Source organism: Staurois parvus, unplaced genomic scaffold, assembly GCF_062004578.1.
Source record: "Staurois parvus isolate SC_StPar_1 unplaced genomic scaffold, SC_StPar_1.0 ptg000087l, whole genome shotgun sequence".
In the NCBI taxonomy this organism is placed as follows: Eukaryota; Metazoa; Chordata; class Amphibia; order Anura; family Ranidae; genus Staurois; species Staurois parvus.
The window spans coordinates 6,334,089-6,352,827 of record NW_028317883.1 but is presented as its reverse complement, the minus strand read 5'-3'; the positions used below and the strand labels follow the sequence as shown (position 1 = coordinate 6,352,827).

Genomic DNA, 18,739 nt, shown 5'->3' with positions numbered 1-18,739 from the left:
CTGGCAGAATCACTGGCTGCAGTCATCAAATATAAGGACTCACGAGCTGCAACATATTGAACGTTTGTTTTTGGGTTCAGATACGCTTTCATTTTCTTCTTAATTTTATGGTTCACTAGTTTGTTCTAAATCAGTTACAAAATTCTTCTAAATACTCCAATATGACACGTAACCATCCCATATGTTCATTGTTTGTTCTGATTGCAGAATCTTGAACACAATAGCATCCCGAGCACAGATGTTATCAAGTACAAGAGACCTTGGTTGTCATCCCAGGATTTTTTGTCCCCTGCCTGAGGATTGCCCTTCCATGATACAGTATCTCCCAGAAGTGAGTACACCCGTCACATTTTTAAAAATATTTTATTATATCTTTTCATGTGACAACACTGAAGAAATGACACTTTGCTACAATGTAGAGTGTACAGCTTGTATAACAGTGTAAATTTGCTGTCCCCTCAAAATAACTCAACACACGGCCATTAATGTCTAATTTGCTGGCAACAAAAGTGAGTACACCCCTAAGTGAAAATGTCAAAAATTGGGCCCAATTAGCCATTTTCCCTCCCCGGTGTCTTGTGACTCGTTAGTGTTACAAGGTCTGAGGCGTGAATGGGGAGCAGGTGTGTTAACCACTTCCCGTCCGGCCCATGTAAATAAACGGCCGGATGGGAGCGCTGCCGAAGATGGTGGGCGTTTCTAAACGCCCCCCCTGCATCTATTGCATTTGCTCACTCCCTGGGAGCACATGGCACTGCCGGACACAGCGGAACACAGATCACTGTATGGGACCTCTGTGAGAGGTCCTGATTCATGTGATCACTGATTGGCACATGGCACACGTATGATCATATGAATAGTAGTAAACAAGATGTCACTTCCTGACACAATTTCTTACTACTTGTGAGGTCAAAATGGTACAAGGCTATTCACAACAGCCTTGTACCATGTGACAAGCTGTGACCAACCACAGCTCTCACAGTATTTCTCAATGGCTGCAGGAATGCAGCCAGAGAGAAGGAGAAAAGCAATCCGTGTAAAAAAAAGAAAAAAATAATAATCACCGCTCACAAGTAGTACAGTGTCACTATGGTTACACTGTACTGCTAGGGTGACAGTAAGTAAAAAAAAATATATAAAAAAAATAAAAATGTAAAAAATTTTTTTGAAAAATTATAATTTTTGGTTATAAATTAATTTGGGTTTTTTTTTTTTACTAAAAAGATAGATGAATACATTTTGGCCAAGATATATGAAGAAAGATTATTTATTTGCAAAATTTTATTAGAAAAACACTTTTTTAAAAATTTTTTTTGGACTTTTTCATTTATATAGCAAAAAAATAAAAATCTCAGTAGTGAATAAATACCACCAAAATAAAGTTTTATCGGTCTCAAAAAAATGCTAAAAAATTAATATGGGTACAGTGTTGCATGACCGTGTAGTTGTCATTCAAAGTGTGATAGCACTGAAAGCTGAAAATTGGCCTAGACTGGAAGAAGGTGAAAGTGTCTGGACTTGAAGTGGTTAAATTCGGTGTTATCGTGCTCACTTTCTCATACTGGTCACTGGAAGTTCAACATGGCACCTCATGGCAAAGGATCTAAAAGAATTGTTGCTCTACATAAAGATGGCCTAGGCTGTAAGAAGATTGCCAAAACCCTGAAACTGAGCTGCAGCACAGTGGCCAAGACCATACAGCAGTTTATCAGGACAGGTTCCACTCAGAACAGGCCTCGCCATGGTCAACCAAAGCAGTTGAGTGCACGTGCTCAGCGTCATATCCAGAGGTTGTCTTTGGGAAATAGATGCATGAGTGCTGCCAGCATTGCTGCAGAGGTTGAAGGGGTGGGGGGTCAGCCAATCAGTGCTCAGACTATGCGCCACACACTGCATCAAATTGGTCTGCATGGCTGTCATCCCAGAAGATGATGCACAAGAAAGCCCGCAAACAGTTTGCTGAAGACAAGCAGACTAAGGACATGGATTACTGGAACCACGTCCTGTGGTCTGAGGAGATCAAGATAAACTTATTTGGTTCAGATGGTGTCAAGCATGCATGGCGGCAACCAGGTGAGGAGTACAAAGACAAGTGTGTCTTGCCTACAGTCAAGCATGGTGGATGGAGTGTCATGGTCTGGGACTGCATGAGTGCTGCCGGAACTGGGGAGCTGCAGTTCATTGAGGGAACCATGAATGCCAACATGTACTGTGACATACTGAAGCAGAGCATGATCCCCTCCCTTCGGAGACTGGGCCACAGGGCAGTATTCCAACATGATAACGACCCCAAACACACCTCCAAGATGACCGCTGCCTTGCTAAAGAAGCTGAGGGTAAAGGTGATGGACTGGGCAAGCATGTCTCTATACCTTAACCCTATTGAGCACCTGTGGGGCATCCTCAAAGGGAAGGTGGAGGAGCGCAAAGGTCTCTAACATCCACCAGCTCTGTGATGTCATCATGTAGGAGTGGAAGAGGACTCCAATGGCAACCTGTGAAGCTCTGGTGAACTCCATGCCCAAGAAGGTTAAGGCAGTGCTGGAAAATAATGGTGGCCCCACAACATATTGACACTTTGGGCCCAATTTAGACATTTTCACTTAGGGCTGTACTCACTTTTGTTGCCAGCAGTTTAGACATTAATGGCTGTGTGCTGAGTTATTTTGAGGGGACAGCAAATATACACTATTAAACTATTATATCATACAAGCTATACACTCACTACTTTCCATAGTAGCAAATTGTAATGTATTCAGTGTTGTTACATGAAAAGATCTAATCAAATATTTACAAAAATGTGAGGGGTGTACTCACTTCTGTGAGATACTGTACATCCATCATGCCCATACCAAGGGGTAGAAACAGTTGTGCTGAATTTCATCCATTTTAAATTGTCGCCTGAAAAGTGAAATGATGAGCTTCCACGTCTTTAAAAAAGCCTTCTACAAATATATCCATTTCACATTGGCGCTTCAATAACCGATTTTTAGAAATCTTTTTTGAGCAGGCAACATTGAACCACAATTAAACTCATTAATGAAAAGAAAACAATTAAAATTGTGTGATTTGTTTTTTCTGTATGGCATGTAGCAGGTTAAATTTGCAACTAAACTGAAGGAACACCTGTCTCCAGCAATACTGTTTTCAACATACCATTAACTGACTTGATAAGGAAATGTGAACCATTGTAAGCATTGTTAAATAAGACTGTACTATTAATAATTTTGCCTTAGAAAAAGATTAATTCACATGCTAGGAGCTATTCGAGGGTTTACAAGCGTCTTCTTACGACTCAAGACTGTTGGAATTAAACAAATATTCTTTTTAAAACCTAAGTCAATTCTACTCATACTTACTGTAAACATGTTACAGGATGCTTACATAAGACTATTACACATCTTGATCTATGGAAAGGTTACCACCCACTGTGAAAATAATGTACTTGACACTTTGCTGTAAAAATAGGTTTTTATATTAGGCATCATTTGTGAAGGAAAAATGTATATATACTTTCCACAGCAAGGGTTTGCAACCAGCTAGATCTTGTGAGGTTGTGGCTCATGACTCCACTTGGCCGCACATGAATATTCATTTTACTTACATACACATTTAATACAAAATACATTGTTTCAACTTCATTGTAGCTTTTCCTGAAAATGATTTAGGCTTGAGAGTCTTATATACCAATTATGGCCACCTATACATGTTGCAATCTGCTAAAGGAAAAAAGTTCCTGACACTTTCCAAAAATGCAGTGGCTAAAAACACATACAATGCATCCAGAAAGTATTCACAGCGCTTAACTTTTGTTATGTTACAGCCTTATTCCAAAATGGATTAAATTAATTTATTTCCTCAACATTCTACAGACAATACCCCATAATGATAACGTGAAAAAAGTTTGTTTTGAAATCTTTGCAATTTATTAAAAGTAAAATACGAAAAAAAAAAAAACCCACATGTACATAAGCATTCACAGCCTTTGCTCAATACTTTGTTGAAGCATCTTTAACACCAATTACAGCCTCAATTCATTTTGAGTATGATGCTACAAGCTTGGCACACCTATTTTTGGGCAATTTCTTCCATTCTTCTTTGCAGTACCTCTCAAGCTCCATCAGGTTGGATGGGGAGCGTCGGTGCACAGCCGTTTTTAGATCTCTCCAGAGATGTTCAATTGGGTTCAAGTCTGGGCTCTGGCTGGGCCACACCAGGATATTCACAGAGTTGGCCACTGTTATGTGGGTTGTGTGCTTAGGGTCGGTGTCCTGTTGAAAGAGGAACAGTTGCCCCAGTCTAAGGTCCAGAGCGCTCTGGAACAGGTTTTCATCAAAGATGTCCCTGTATATTGCTGCATTCATCGTTCCTTTGATCCTGACTAGTCTCCCAGTTCCTGCTGCTGAAAAACATCCCACAGCATGATGCTGCCACCACCAGGGATGGTATTGGCCAGGTGGTGAGCAGTGCCTAGTTTCCTCCAGACATGATCCTTTGCATTCAGGCCAAAGAGTTCAATCTTTGTTTCATCAGACCACAGAGATTTGTTTCTCACGGTCTGAGAGTCCCTTAGGTGCCTTTTGGCAAACTCCAGGTGGGATGCCATTTGCCTTTAATGAGGAGTGGCTTCCGTCTGGTCACTCTACCATACAGGCCTGATTGGTGGAGTGCTGCAGAGATGGTTGTTCTTCTGGAAGGTTCGCTCATCTTGGCTAGGTGGACCGCTCTAGGAAGATTCAAGGTGGTTCCAAACTTCGTCCATTTATGGATGATGGAGGCCATTGTGCTCATTTGGACCTTCAATGCTGCAGAAAATTTTCTGTACCCTTCCCCAGATCTGTGCCTTGATACAATCCTGTCTCTGAGGTCTATGGACAATTCCTTGGACTTCATGGCTTGGTTTGTGCTCTGACATGCACTGTTAACTGTGGGACCTTATATAGACAGGTTTATGCCTTTCCTAATCACGTCCAATGAACTGAATTTCCCACAAGTGGACTCCAATCAAGTTGTGGAAACATCTCAAGGATGATCAGTGGGAATAGGATGCGCCAGAGCTCAATTTTGAGTGTTATGTGAATACTTATGTACATGTGGCTTATTTCGTTTTTTTATTTTTTTTATTTTTAATAAATTGCAAAGATTTCAAAACAAACTTCTTTCAAGTTGTCGGTATGGGGTATTGTTTGTAAAATGTTGAGGAAAAAAATGAATTTAATCCATTTTGGAATACGGCTGTAGCATATCAAAATCTGGCAAATGTTAAGCACTGTGAATACTTTCTGAATGCACTGCAGATGTGAACGTGTCCCATAGGAAATCATGTTAAATGGACTGTAGTAAGTTTCTGCAAAACACAAAAAGCACTTAAAAAAATGCATAGGTGTGAACCAAGCCTAAATCATCAGCACAGAAACACTTTACCAGTATTATGTAGAATGCTGCACTGCTGCAAAATAATGGATAATTCACAGAACCCTACTAGCACAAAGCAGCAGAAAAACAGTGACAATTTTTTTGTACTGTCATGGTCAGGAGGGGAACCAAGACAGCATCCTTCCTGCAGGGCAGCCAGATGTGTGCCACTGTTCTAGTGCGTTTCCTCTGACAGCTGGAATGAATGTCTAAATTAAAATGGCAAGGAATAAGGGCTGTAAACAGGAACATGAAATGAGATGGACACATAAGTTTAAATGAACATCTTGTTTCCAGTTAAGCTGATGATTCTGCAAGAACAACAAGCGTACTTTGCATGCTTAAGAGATGCTGCACAGGCTTTTGTCCCCTGCCAGCCTATCTTCTCCATGTGCATGCCTACTGTAATCCATTCATTCCATTGGGTGAGACGCAGTATGCTGGATGGATGAAAATGGCTTAAGTCACGAATGAATGGGTTGTGGCATGCATGCGCACTGTGAAGTTTGGCCGGCAGGGAACATTTTTGCTATCAGACTGTGTGGCATTGATTGGCTGCAAAGTGGAGGCTACTGGATTAGGGAGCAAGCTGTGCTAAGATGGAGGTTAACAAGTACATACAGTACCTGATCTTCTACATTAAAGATAACTGCAAGAGAGTCTCTAGACTCTACTCCTATTTCATACATACTAGATTTGAAGACGGTCTCTTATATTTCATATTATTCTGTAAATCTACTAATAATCCATTTCAGGCTGAGAAAAGGCTGAACTTCGTGTAGTTGCATGCACTTGAAAGGACGTCTGCTGTGTATAGCAAATTCAAACCCATCAAAAATGTAAGCTGAAAAGTTTTCAGTTTTTATAAACTTCTGAATCTAACCCAACAGCATCTGTAAAATGTATAGGTTAGCACAGAGGTGAGACAAAAGTCTTGTAAAAAAAGACTATTCAGAGACAACTAAATAACATCAGGAAAAACCTTTCCCAATGGCAAGACACAACCAAAAGTCACTTCGGAAAGCTGGCTGGATTTTTTAGAACAAATTATCTTTAGTAGTTGCATATGAATGGCAACCAATGACTAACAGTCTTTTCTAGAGATGAGTTCAATTACTAATTTATTAGGGGAGAGGAACTGAAAATATTGGTAGTGGTGGTAGTAAATACAGCTGAAATGGTACTAAAATATTTTCCTATTCATCATTGTCTCTTTTGTTGTAAGCCTGTGAATGTCTACACATGCATGTGATTAACTTCTGGGTGTAACTGTATAAGACCATAGTAAATTAGAAAAGGAGAATAAGCACACACACACAAATATATCATTTGCAAATAGCACATTAGCTAGTTAAAAGGAGTTGCCCAGATATGGATACAGTAACAGGGCAGGGTAAGTACATAATGTAGTACCTTGACAATATAATAGAAGTAAAATGCTACAGAGATACAATGTTGCAGCACTACATTATTACCAAGACTGGCCCACATATATTAACCCAACATAAAGTATTAACAGCAGTACTCATTCCGTGTCTATGTGGTAAGTATTCCAGCTATGGGCACCCATTTCTCCGTGTCCATTCCCCCCCACACTGTAATCAATGTATAATGAAGTCACGCTAAATTCAACTATTGTTCTAACACGACAGAGAATACTCCACTCAGTTACTCCTGTTTACGCATTTCACCCCCTAGAGCAGCCTAATCATAGAATAGGAGGATGTGGAGGGATAGGAACTACACAAGTTTCAAACTCCTACTTATATCGTAAAGGAAGAGAACCCCTTCTGTCTTCACTGTTCTACTTTTGAGGGAGGACATTACTACATTAACTCTCCACTAAAACCAAATAATTATGACGACAAATTGCCCTAAAGTAACTTACATAATCTACAAGATCTATACAAAAGTAATATATTAACTATACTTTAAATCTGCCATATCATATCTGGATGAGAGGAGAAGGAATGGTGAGAAATAAAAGAGAAAAGGAAAGGAGGAAAGGGAGGCGGGGGACGGGACTTTTCCTTTAAGATCAAAGATCTAAGTAGGAGTTGGAAATGTGTATAAAATCTCCTATCCTTCAGCATAATCTTGTTCTATGGCTAAGCTCCACTAGGGGGCAAAATGCATTAGCGGGAGGGACCAAGTGGAGTGTTCTCTGTTGTGCTGGAACAATAAAGTTATTTTAACACTTTCAAAACAATGGTGTACAGCCTCATTATACAGTGATTCATAAAGTATTAACATATAGAGAGTTCTAGTGAAGATGACAAATAATATTCCAAATGACAGTGAAGTCAGCGGTCAATAGAGGTCCACACCCACAACATTTTGGTGTACACAGTTGAAAGCTGAACTCTGGGATAAACAAATATCATATAAATACAAAAAGCATGTGTAGTCTTAATTTCATCTTGGTGTGCTTTGTGTATTTATTCCAGATCTGTGCAGTAATCCAATGCAAAATGTTGCCTTTGCATGGGAGCTTCCTATAATAAAGACAGGTCACTGCTACTCTCTCTATTTGTGCAGAGTGACTTGTATCTGCCCCCTCCTCCAGTTTTCTATAGGCAGCGTTGTAGTGGGAGGCTTGCTGGGTCCCTTTAACTGCTCTGCCGTCTGCACAGTGATATTGTCAGTGCTACTTTTACAAGGTAATAGCTGGATTTGAAAAGGAACTTGTTGCAGCTGAGAAATAAACTGTATTTAAATTATTTTTTTTGTGTCTGGAGTTCAGGTTTATGTAGTGCTGCAACACTAATTTTAATTTACATACTATCCATTCTCCCACTCCCCGCTCCAAAGGAACTTACAATCTAAGGTCCTTATCTCATATGCATGCATACTAGAGCCAATTTACCTACCGGCATGTCTTGGGAGTGTGAGAGGAAAACCAAAGTACCTAGAGCAAACTCTTGCAAGCACAGGGAGAACATGCGAACCCCATGCAGATAGTGTCCATAGTGGAATTCAAACCGAAAACCTCAGCACAGCAAGGCATTCTAACCACTAAGCCACTGTGCTGCCCATCTATGTATCATTTACAGCTATTGTACTTTTCCTGCCCTCCTACAGTATTGGATTCAAATCTGGGCCTTTTACCCAGTAAACGATTAGCAGACTAAATATGTGTGTGGTTGTGCTCATTGTCCTTTTCTAAATTATTAGAAGTGTTGGGTTATGGGATGAGTGTTGTTTAAAAAAATAGCACCCTGTTTTGCTTCCATTTATCTCATGTGCTTTCACACTTTTTATTGTCACTGTGCCTGAGGGATACTCACTTCTCCTGTTATCCATGCCGCCAACTGGTGTAGTAAGGAGAAAGTGTCAACTGAAGTACCTTCAAAAACCAACCAACACCCAATCCTATGATCTGCTGGCCCCTACATCACTGCTGTATCCTGTAGTGGTAGTGATGTAGGGATTAGTGGAAGGAACCATAGAGCATGAATATGAGCAAGACATTGACACTCATGGAAGTGTTATTTTCACAAGATTCTCCAGCCAATGCTTTCTCCGTAGTACAGCAGCAATCAGCACAGGCAGCAAGAGTGGCGATTATCTTTTTAGCATATCCTTTATTGTAGGTTTCAGTTTTAGCAACAGAATTGCTTTAAGATACCAGGCTTTAAGAAAGGCAATCATGTGCATTAGCAAAACTGGTCACTTGGGCAATGGTTTCCTTGGTGTATCAGCAAAACAACTAGGTAAGCATCGTGCTTCGCCAGAGAAAAGTAGCCAACTCATATGGAAAGAATGCAGCCAAATGTGAAGTAGAAACAAGATTATGCAGATGTAATCCCAAATGATCAGCCACACTGCTGTTCAACCATAAAGGTAAGGGCAGCTGTCCCAGAGTACTTATGAAGACACCTGGAATAGATCTTGACATTGACCCTAACCCACAGTTCATGCAGGGATGCGACAGACACACATGTAATGAAGGTACCATACCTGGGATGGTGGAGGGTGTGGTAGTTGTGGTGGTAGCGGTGGTTATTGTGGGAAGTGGGGGGGTAGTGGGGGGATCTGGATGAAAAAACAAGGAAAACAAAAACCAAAATTAAAAAAATAAAACAAAACACATCACAAAAAGCACAATCTTAATGGGAAATCAGTAGGACATCAATGCTTCGATGGAAATCAGCACAATATTAATAATGTGAAACCAACAACCATTTAGCAAGATATAATCAGGAAAGTATCCAGCAATGAATATGAAATTGTTGGGTAATTAATAGGATAATTAACACAACAGTAAAATAAAAGGCAAATGTGGCTCAAATAAGAGATCAGCAGGATATTAATAAGCATACAATAATGTTGAGCTACAAAGGGCAATACATACTTACAGTGCATCAGGCTGAAATCAACAAATGGATGACTCCAAATATGAAATAAGGGGTGCAATAGATAACAAAAAGGATTATGATAATAATACACAAATGGACAAACCAAGGTTTAAGTTGCCAGTCACAAAACTAGCCTGTTCTACATGACACTGCAGCATTGTGAGCCATTTAAATAGATTGTTATGGGCAATGGAAGGCTGTACACAAAGGCACCCTACCCCAAAGAGTGCTGCTTACGTTTCTCCCAGGGTAAGATATTGAAGCTTGTTAAGCTCAGGCTTACATAGACTTTTAAAGCAGAACTACTGAAAGAATCAGATTAACTGTTTGATTGAACTGGCTATCTTATCCCCCTTTTTGATAAGTGATACCTATCCATGTTCCTTGCTGAAAAAAAAACATTTTTAGACTGGGGCTGCTGACCACTGTTGTTGGTTAGCTGGCTGGCAAGTTGAACTGGGTAGCTTTAGTAGTTTGATTTTTAAGCTCAGGCTTACATAGACTTTTAAATCAGAACTACTGAAAGAAACAGATTAATTATTCTGTCTTTACATCATACTGATTTCGTTCCTCCAGTTGAAGTACTATAACTATTCTGCTATGTAGCCTGCTGAGGATTGGTCTTCTCTAGCTGTGGCTTCTCAGCTGGCACTGGCTAACTGACCGTTTCCAGTGACCAGAAAGTCAATGATGAAGTTTTCTTTCATTTAACATTTCTGGCTCCCTTCCACCCACAAGTGAAACATGAGAAATTGATGTCGGACTGGCACTGAGTGACCAAACTGAAAGGCGAGAAATAGTTTTGGCTTGCACATCTGCCCACACACGAGTCAGAAGGTCTGCCATGCCCACACAATGACCCTGTTCTGGCAGGAAAAGCGATAAATAGCGTGCAGTGACAGTGAGTCAAAAAACACAAATTTGTCATAGCGCCTCATCTCCAGATTGTGAGATTTTCTGCTGAGTTTAGGAACTTCTTGGGTCAGAAGATACAGAGGGAAAACAAAGTAAGAACATCAAGGCAATCACCAACAATCTGTGAGTAAAATGCAGTGGCAGTATACTACAGGAAAACAGCTTATAGTATAATCAAAACACAGGAATTCAATTGGTTCTACACTGACTTCAGTAAAATGAGATCTGATTGGTTTCTGTGTGCTGCTCTCCACCGCAAACCATCTCCATTCTCTGCACGTTCAAAATGCCTAAGCCTGCATGACCCGAGGAATGCTTAAATAGGGCAGATGGAAGGTCTGGAAATCACAAGTGCTGCCCCACTTGCCTACTGGGCACTTTTACCCCCTTCGTGCCCTGGACAATTTTCAGCATTCAGTGCTGTCATACTTTGAATGACAATTGCGCGGTCATGCAACATTGTACCCACATGAAATTGTTATCATTTTTTACACACAAATAGAGTTTTCTTCTGGTGGTATTTAATCCCCACTGGGCGTTTTATTTTTTGCACTATAAACAAAAAATTTGAAAAATGGGCACTGGTAGGCAGCACTGATGGGGTGGCACAGATAAGCAGCACTGATAGACACTGATATGCTGCACTGAAAGGCATTGATGAGGAGGCACTGATGATGCTGCACTGATATGCAGCAAAGATGGGCACTGATAGGTGGCACTGATGGGTGGTGCTGACTGGTGGAACTTGCTTTGCACTGACAAGCGCAACTGCTGGGCAGAATGGATGTCTGGCACTGCTAGACTCTGATCATCAGGGCGTAGCTGTGCTGATTTGATACCATAACCAAACAAGAAGTGAGAGGCAATCCCTCCAAGGGAATCTCAGAGTGTCACCAGAACTAGTGTCCCCATTGGCAGATTTCCCCTCTAGTACTGTCCTGGTTACTGTCCTGGTTGCAACCCAAAATTTGGGATTTCCTTTTACTTTCACTCTCAATGATAATGGTACACAGGACAAATAGAGAGGCTGAATCTCCCGTTACACAGACAACAATAAAAACCTGACAAGTGTTCTAATCCCTCTCTACTTTATCCAAAACTAAAAAACAATGTTGTCTTTAGTTACACTTTAAAGTATAACTATAGGAAAAAGTTTTTTTTCCCCCCATTTTGGATAGAGTAAGAGAGGGTTATAACCCCTGTCCTCTTTTTTTGCCATCTGTGTCCCATTGGGGAGATTTCCTTTCACTTCCTGTCCCACAGCACAAACAGGAAGTGAAAACATCTCTGCAGATTAACCGATTCCCGACCACCCTATAGCAGAACTACTGCTATAGGGTGGCAGGGCTGCACAAAATCACGTATATATATGTGATTTTGCATTTTCGGGTAGGGGGCAAGTGCCATTGGTGTCTACAGCTGTTGATCACCGAGTCCCGGCTGGAGATTCCCCGCCAGCACCCGGCGATCGCCGAGGAACACTGACAGGGGAGAGGTCTGTATGTAAACAGTACAGGTCTCTCCCCTGTAAGCACCAGCATGCTGCTTGTATTGCTCTGCATAGCAGAGCAATACAAAGCAGCATGCTTACATAGTAAAACAGCACACAGTTAACCCTCTGATAGCCCCAGATATTAACCCCTTCCTGCCCAGTGTCATTAGTACAGTGTCAGTGCTTTTTTATTAGCACTGCTCACTGTATTAGTGTCACCAGCAGTATCAGTGGCAGTTAGTTCCCCCACAGTGTCAGAATGCCTGCTACCAACCACAGGACATAGCTTTCCCTCAGGGCTACCCCCCTGTTCCTTCTCTTCCTTTGAACCCCCCTTTTTTCTCTGACTACTCTCCTTCTGCCCTTCGCCCTTACCCGTCCATGTCACCACATGCTACCACTCCTTGTTTCCCCTTCCCCCTCCTCCTTTTCTGTCCCATAGCCCCTTGTCCCTGTTCCATGCCCCCTCCCCTCCCCCTGCCCTTTTACCCCCCCCAAATCCCCTTTTTTTAAATTTCAGGATTTTTATTTTTTAGCAAATACATGTCACAGAATACATTTTGGCCCAAATTTATGATGAAATTTGATTTTTCTTAAATTTTTTTACTGGACATGTTTTATAAAAAAAAATATTGCTTTTTTTTCCAAAATTGCCAGTCTTTTTTTGTTTATAGTGCAAAGAATAAAAAAAGGCAGAGACGATCAAATACCACTGAAAGAAAGCTCCATTTGTGGACAAAAAAGGACATAAATTTCATTTGGGTGCAGCGTTGCATGACCACGCAATTGTCAGTTAAAGCAACGCAGCGCTATATCGCAAAAAAATGGCCTGGTCAGGAAGGGGGGTGGTAAATCCTCTGGAGGGCAAGTGGTTAAGGGAATTCCTTGGGAACTCCCAGGTCACCAGAACTATTGACCCCTTTGGAAACTGTCCCCTCTATTACTTTTCTGGGGACAGCCCAAACTATGGGGTTTCTTTTACTTTCCCTTTCAATGACAATTGTAAACAGGACAAATAGAGAGGGTGAGTCTCCCTAATGAGGGCACAGAAAGCAATAAGGTGTTCTAATCCCTCCCCACTCTATCCAAAACTAAAAAACAAATGTTGTCTTTAGTTACACTTTAAAGTATAACTAAAGGCAAAGCAACTGTCAGGTTTTTTATTGCTGTCTGTGCCCCCCATAAGGAAGATTCATCTTCTCCATTTGTTCTGTTTACCTTTAAAAAGTAAGTGAAGCAAAAGTAAAAGAAAAACCCAAACTTTAGGTTGTCCCCAAAAAAGTAATAGAGGGGAAATTTTCCTGGGGACATTAGTTCTGGTCACCTGGGGGACCCCCAAAAATTCCCTTAATTTGCTGGGACTTCCTCTCACTTCATGTTTAGCTATGGGACAGAAAGTGAAGGGAAATCTCCACAATGGAACACAGATGGCGAAAAAAAAATCAGGTCATAACCCTCCTTTATCCAAAATGAGAAAAAAGGTTTTGCCTACAGTTCAACATTAACCACTTGCCTACCAGGCACTTATACCCCCTTCCTTACCAGGCCAATTTTCAGCTTTCAGCGCTGCCGCACTTTGATTGACAATTGCGCGGTCATGCAACATTGTACCCATATGAAATTTTGATCATTTTTTTCTCACAAATAGAGATTTCTTTTGGTGGTATTTAATCGCCACTGGGCGCTTTACTTTTTGCGCTATAAATTAAAAAAAGTGCAAAAAATTTGAAAAAAAAAAAAAAAGTTTATTTGTTTCTTTTATAAAATTTTTCAAACAGGTATTTTTTCTCCTTCACTGATTTGCGTTGATGAGGCGGGCACTGCTAGGCGGCACTGATGGGCACTGATAGGCAGCACTAAAGGGCACTGATAGGCAGTACTAATGAGGTGGCACGGATAGGCGGCACTGATAGACAGCACTAATTAGGGGTCACGGATAGGCGGCACTGATATGCAGCACTGATAGGCGGCACTGATAGGTGACACTGATGATGGGTACTGATAGACGGCACTGACTGGCATCACTTCTGGGCACTGACTGGCACAACCCCTGGGCACTGACTGGTGGCACTGCTGGGCTGCACTGGTGGGTGGCACTGGTGGGTGGGCACAGGTGGGTGGCACTGGTGGGTGGCACTGGTGGGTGGGCACAGGTGGGTGGCACTGCTGGGCACATGTAGGTGGCACTTCTGGGCACAGGTAGGTGGCACTGCAGAGTGGCACAGGTGGGGGCACTGCTGGGCACAGGTGGGAGCACTGCTGGGAATGGGTGGGCGGGGCTAGTGGGCGCACTGCTGGGCGGAACTTGCGGGTGTCACTGCTGGGCACCGATCATCAGGGCACTGATCATCAGTGCCCTGATGATCGGTGCCGATCCCCGCTCTGACAACTGCCGGTTCTCGGCAGTACTTTCCTCACGATCTGACAGCGTGAGGAAAGTGCAGCCGAGAACCGGCACTTGCATTTCCCTGTGATCAGCGTGTCATTGGACACCGCTGATCACGTGGTAAAAGGCCGGTGGGAGATCGCCGGGTGCGCGCCCCAGAGCGCGTTCTGGGAGGACGTCATATGACGTCCACTCAGAACTGGCCGGCCGCGGTGAAGCCGTCATTCGGCTATGCGCGGTCGGCAAGAAGTTAAGCTTTAAAAACCAAAAGGTCTAACCTGCAGACCTTACAGAACCAGCTGCCTGGGTCTTACTGAAAGATTCTCCAAAATGTAGAGAAAATAATTATAGTCTTGTAGATACAGGCAGGGACAAGACTGTGGGGAAAGCTTATCAACGGTGGGTCAACTCTGGATAGTAATTTAATTTATTGCCCACCTGAACCTGTAATATTGTTCCTATTTGCCTTTAAAGTGCACCTACAAAGGTAGCTGAAAGGCTGACATTGCAAGTTTTTTAAAGTGTATAACCATGATGTTTTTTCTTTACTTTGGATAGTGTGTCAGAATTCGAACCTATGACATATTACTGCTAGCTGTTTAAAAGAGAACTTCACTCTCTCAATCAACGTTGACCAGTTTTAATCCTTATGTTCCTAGCATTAGTAAATATATAGCAAAGTACATATTTACTTATTTTAAACTTTTTTTTACATTTCTTCAGTTCCTTCCTGGTTTCCAGGCCTAAGCAAATGATGACATACATCCCAGGAGTCTTCAGGAGGGGGTTTTCTCAGCTAAGCATACCCTTCTATCTGCATGTCTGAGCTAAGAGCAGATGGATTTCAGGAAGTAAATGCTACAAGAATCATCTGCTCTTACTCAAAATAGCTACGGCCAGAATTGATAGGGGTTGTTTTTGAAAGTTTTTGAAAGTTTTTTTCAGCAAATTAAAACATGGAGACATGGATGGATGGATGAACTTGCTTTGAAAAATCAATTAATTAGTGTATTTGGTTTGTGGTGCTCAGATGCAGTGTAGTCCTGTTTTAAAGTGTTACTAAACCCAGGACCCTGCATTCACTCTATCCAGTCTTCCACTGTACACAGAACATGGAAATGCAATTATTTTAGTAAATATAAACTGCTAAATACCTTTTCTCATCAGCAGTATATAGCAGTCTTGTGACTTCAATCAGTATCCGGTTAAAGTATAGGTTAAAGTAAGAGGAGTTTTCATTCTCCTTTGACTGTCCTATAAGACTGCATAACCCCTGACCCTCTGTCTGGACAGTGCTGATTGGCCCTGTGGCGATCACATGTAGCCTTCCAAAGAAGAAAAAAAACAAAACAAAAAAACTATCTAGCAACACACACCACACTGAGCATGTGCAGATGGATTGGGGACAGTAGAAGAAAGGGAAGATGAGAAGACAGGATCAAACACCCTTTTTACACAATGCAGAGGATTAACCCTTTAGGTTCCACAGTGAGTATAACAAGCATGCTTTACTACATATACAGACTGATTTTACTATTGTGGGTTTAATAACACTTTAAGCAGGATATGGGAAGAGTAGGACCTTTTGTCAGCTTTTTATAGCTCTGTGTATCTATTGCAGAATTTCTTACACTTATCCATATGCAGTATATAAATTGCCTAATTAAAACAAACTCTTGTAAATCCCTATATAATGGAGCTCGGACTGGGAGGAGTAGATCAACATAGGGAGCCAATCAGCCACAAGCAGACAGTGAACATGCTGCCATGAACAGATAATGGAGAGGTGACCTCATCTGCATTCTGCTGCTTTATTGCACCACCAGTTAACTAGATATGTGTCCTGAGGCAGTGCTTCTCATTGTGCTGCTGTAGTAGCAGAGGTTAAGGATCCCTGATGGGGATGACTGAATCACAAGATATGCCGAACAGAATCAAATACTTTGTCAGGTAGAGTAGTTCAACTATCCATTCAAATAATGATTTATCCTATGTACTGGACTGTTTGAACTGGAGATCAGCTTTAAGGTATGGAGGCTGCCATTGCTCTTCTGGAAAGTCCAGCTACCAGGCTGCATCACAGTGCTGCTTTGGTTTCAATACTATGGGTCACTATCTTGAAACAAGCAATAAAGCATTCATTTCCTTGACACACGTATGCCCCAGTTATGTGATCTAGAAGTACCAAAGCCAGACAATGACGAGCATTTTAAAATGATGGAACCCTCAAAATCTCTCTTATGACCACAGAGCCACATTTATGTATAAAAGCAACACATGCTCCTCACTGTCTGCATTGTCTTTTGTGAGGGAATACATTTAGAGGGTAGTAGAAGGTGTCACACTAGTAAACTGAAATACCTTTTTCTGCTGTGATCTTGAAGACTATTATACCATCTACATCTATTCTGGTACTCAGTCTTTTAAACCTTATCTTTCACACCCTGAAAAATAGGCTGAAATGCTCCTGAAACATGTTGGCTTCTAATAAAGCACTTTCAGGATTATAATGGAGTGTATAGAGCTGCTCACTTGACTATTTTGTTACTTCTCATCTAATCTTGATCCATAAAGCACAGGCCTATTCCCTTAGGAGCAGTCGGCGAGCTTTTACCCCCTGCACTCTATAACAGAAGATTAGTACGGTTATCCTTAAAATGCAGGTCCCCCCAGTATTATAAGTTCTTTACTTACCTGTCCACAATATACTGAGATTTTTATGGTGTGCCATACTGGTTCTTGACAAAAGTAAGGCTGATCTGCTCATGCACAGTATATTTCCTACTGATTTCTATGGGAAGCCATTCAATGCTGTTTTCCATTTTTTTTGAGAACTTAACAGATATATGGAGACGTTAGAGAACTTGCTGGATGAGGGGAACCTGCAGTTCAAGGATGACTGCACTAAATCTGCCCCCCTTTAAAATTTAAGCAGGGGGAAGGCTCACTTCACTTCTATAGGCAAATTATCGACAGGACACCAGGATCATGGACAGAGAAAAACAAAATACATAATGAAAAAGGCATGGTATGCAACATCCCCCTTATATCAGTACCACATAACCACCATTAACCTTACTGCAGTATTCATTATAATATATTGTTCCCCAGAAAAACAGCACTTGGGTTAGCTGCTATAGGTCTACTAAGCATTTTCTCTTTTACAAGTTAACGTGATGACAGGAATACACGAGCTTTCATTTGACAGACTGACAGACTGTGATGCTGTCCCACAAGCTTTACTACCTTCTAAAGCCGGCCATGGATGGATCAAAATTTGGCCGGTTCAGCAAAGACTGCAAGAATTTTGATCCATTATTCCTGATCCAGAGAAATCAATCTAATGATCAACTTATCTCGACTTGATTGTCGGAAACGTTTACCTTCAGTCAGTGCTGCAGTGCTGATCAGTGTTTTTTGACAACAAGGGAGTCCCCGCTGTCATAAAACACCACCACAGTGGGATGGATTCCTGAATCCATCTCCCTTGTGTGACTGGGCAATGACATTCAGTAGGTTTTGATCAGTCCACAGGTTAATCAAAAAAAAAAAAATGATCAATGTATGGCCAGACTTCGTCACTAGCCTGAAACAACTATGCTGATCAGAAATGTCAGTGGAAAGTTAGAATTACTTATCTGCACTCTTGATCTGTGACTTGAAGGACTGAAGAAAGAAGGTCAGCATGACAGTCAGAAGCAGCATTTCTCCACTGCTGTGCTGGACTATTAAGCATATTGTATTTCCACAGAAAACTAACTTAAATTACATCAACAGATCCACATACAGTATACTGATATTTAATATTGAATACTTCTCTGGTTACTACCTGTTCTATGGCACAATAAAAGAGACTTAAACAAGTTTGAAATGACAATATTATGTGGCATATTTATAAAAGCAGTGAATCTGACATTTACCACACATTCACATTGCAGGTGAATCTTCTCTTCCAGGCACATGCGTTGTAAGTGATTCAATATCAGTGAATCTTGTGTTGAAAGTGTTAAAGTTACATTTGTGTATATACCGGTATATATATATATATATATATATATATATACATATACATACACACACACACACACACACATACACACACTGCTCAAAAATGTAAAGGAACACTTTGTAATCAGAGTATAGCATCAAGTCAGTTGAACTCCTGGGATATTG

The 18,739-nt window shown here is 41.3% G+C and overlaps 1 protein-coding gene across 7 annotated transcripts in view; it reads right to left on the bottom strand.

Annotated features, from left to right (window-relative positions):
• CADM1 (cell adhesion molecule 1) overlaps window positions 1-18,739 on the bottom strand; it is a 535,014-nt gene that overhangs the window by 93,557 nt on the left and 422,718 nt on the right. For 5 of the 7 annotated variants that reach the window (XM_089670164.1, XM_089670158.1, XM_089670161.1 and 2 more), the window contains one exon: window positions 9,376-9,450. The exons of the other annotated variants lie outside the window; for them this stretch is intronic. In XM_089670164.1, the coding sequence (XP_089526290.1) occupies window positions 9,376-9,450 (75 nt within the window). The remainder of the gene's footprint in view (window positions 1-9,375; window positions 9,451-18,739) is intronic. 7 annotated transcript variants of the gene reach the window in all.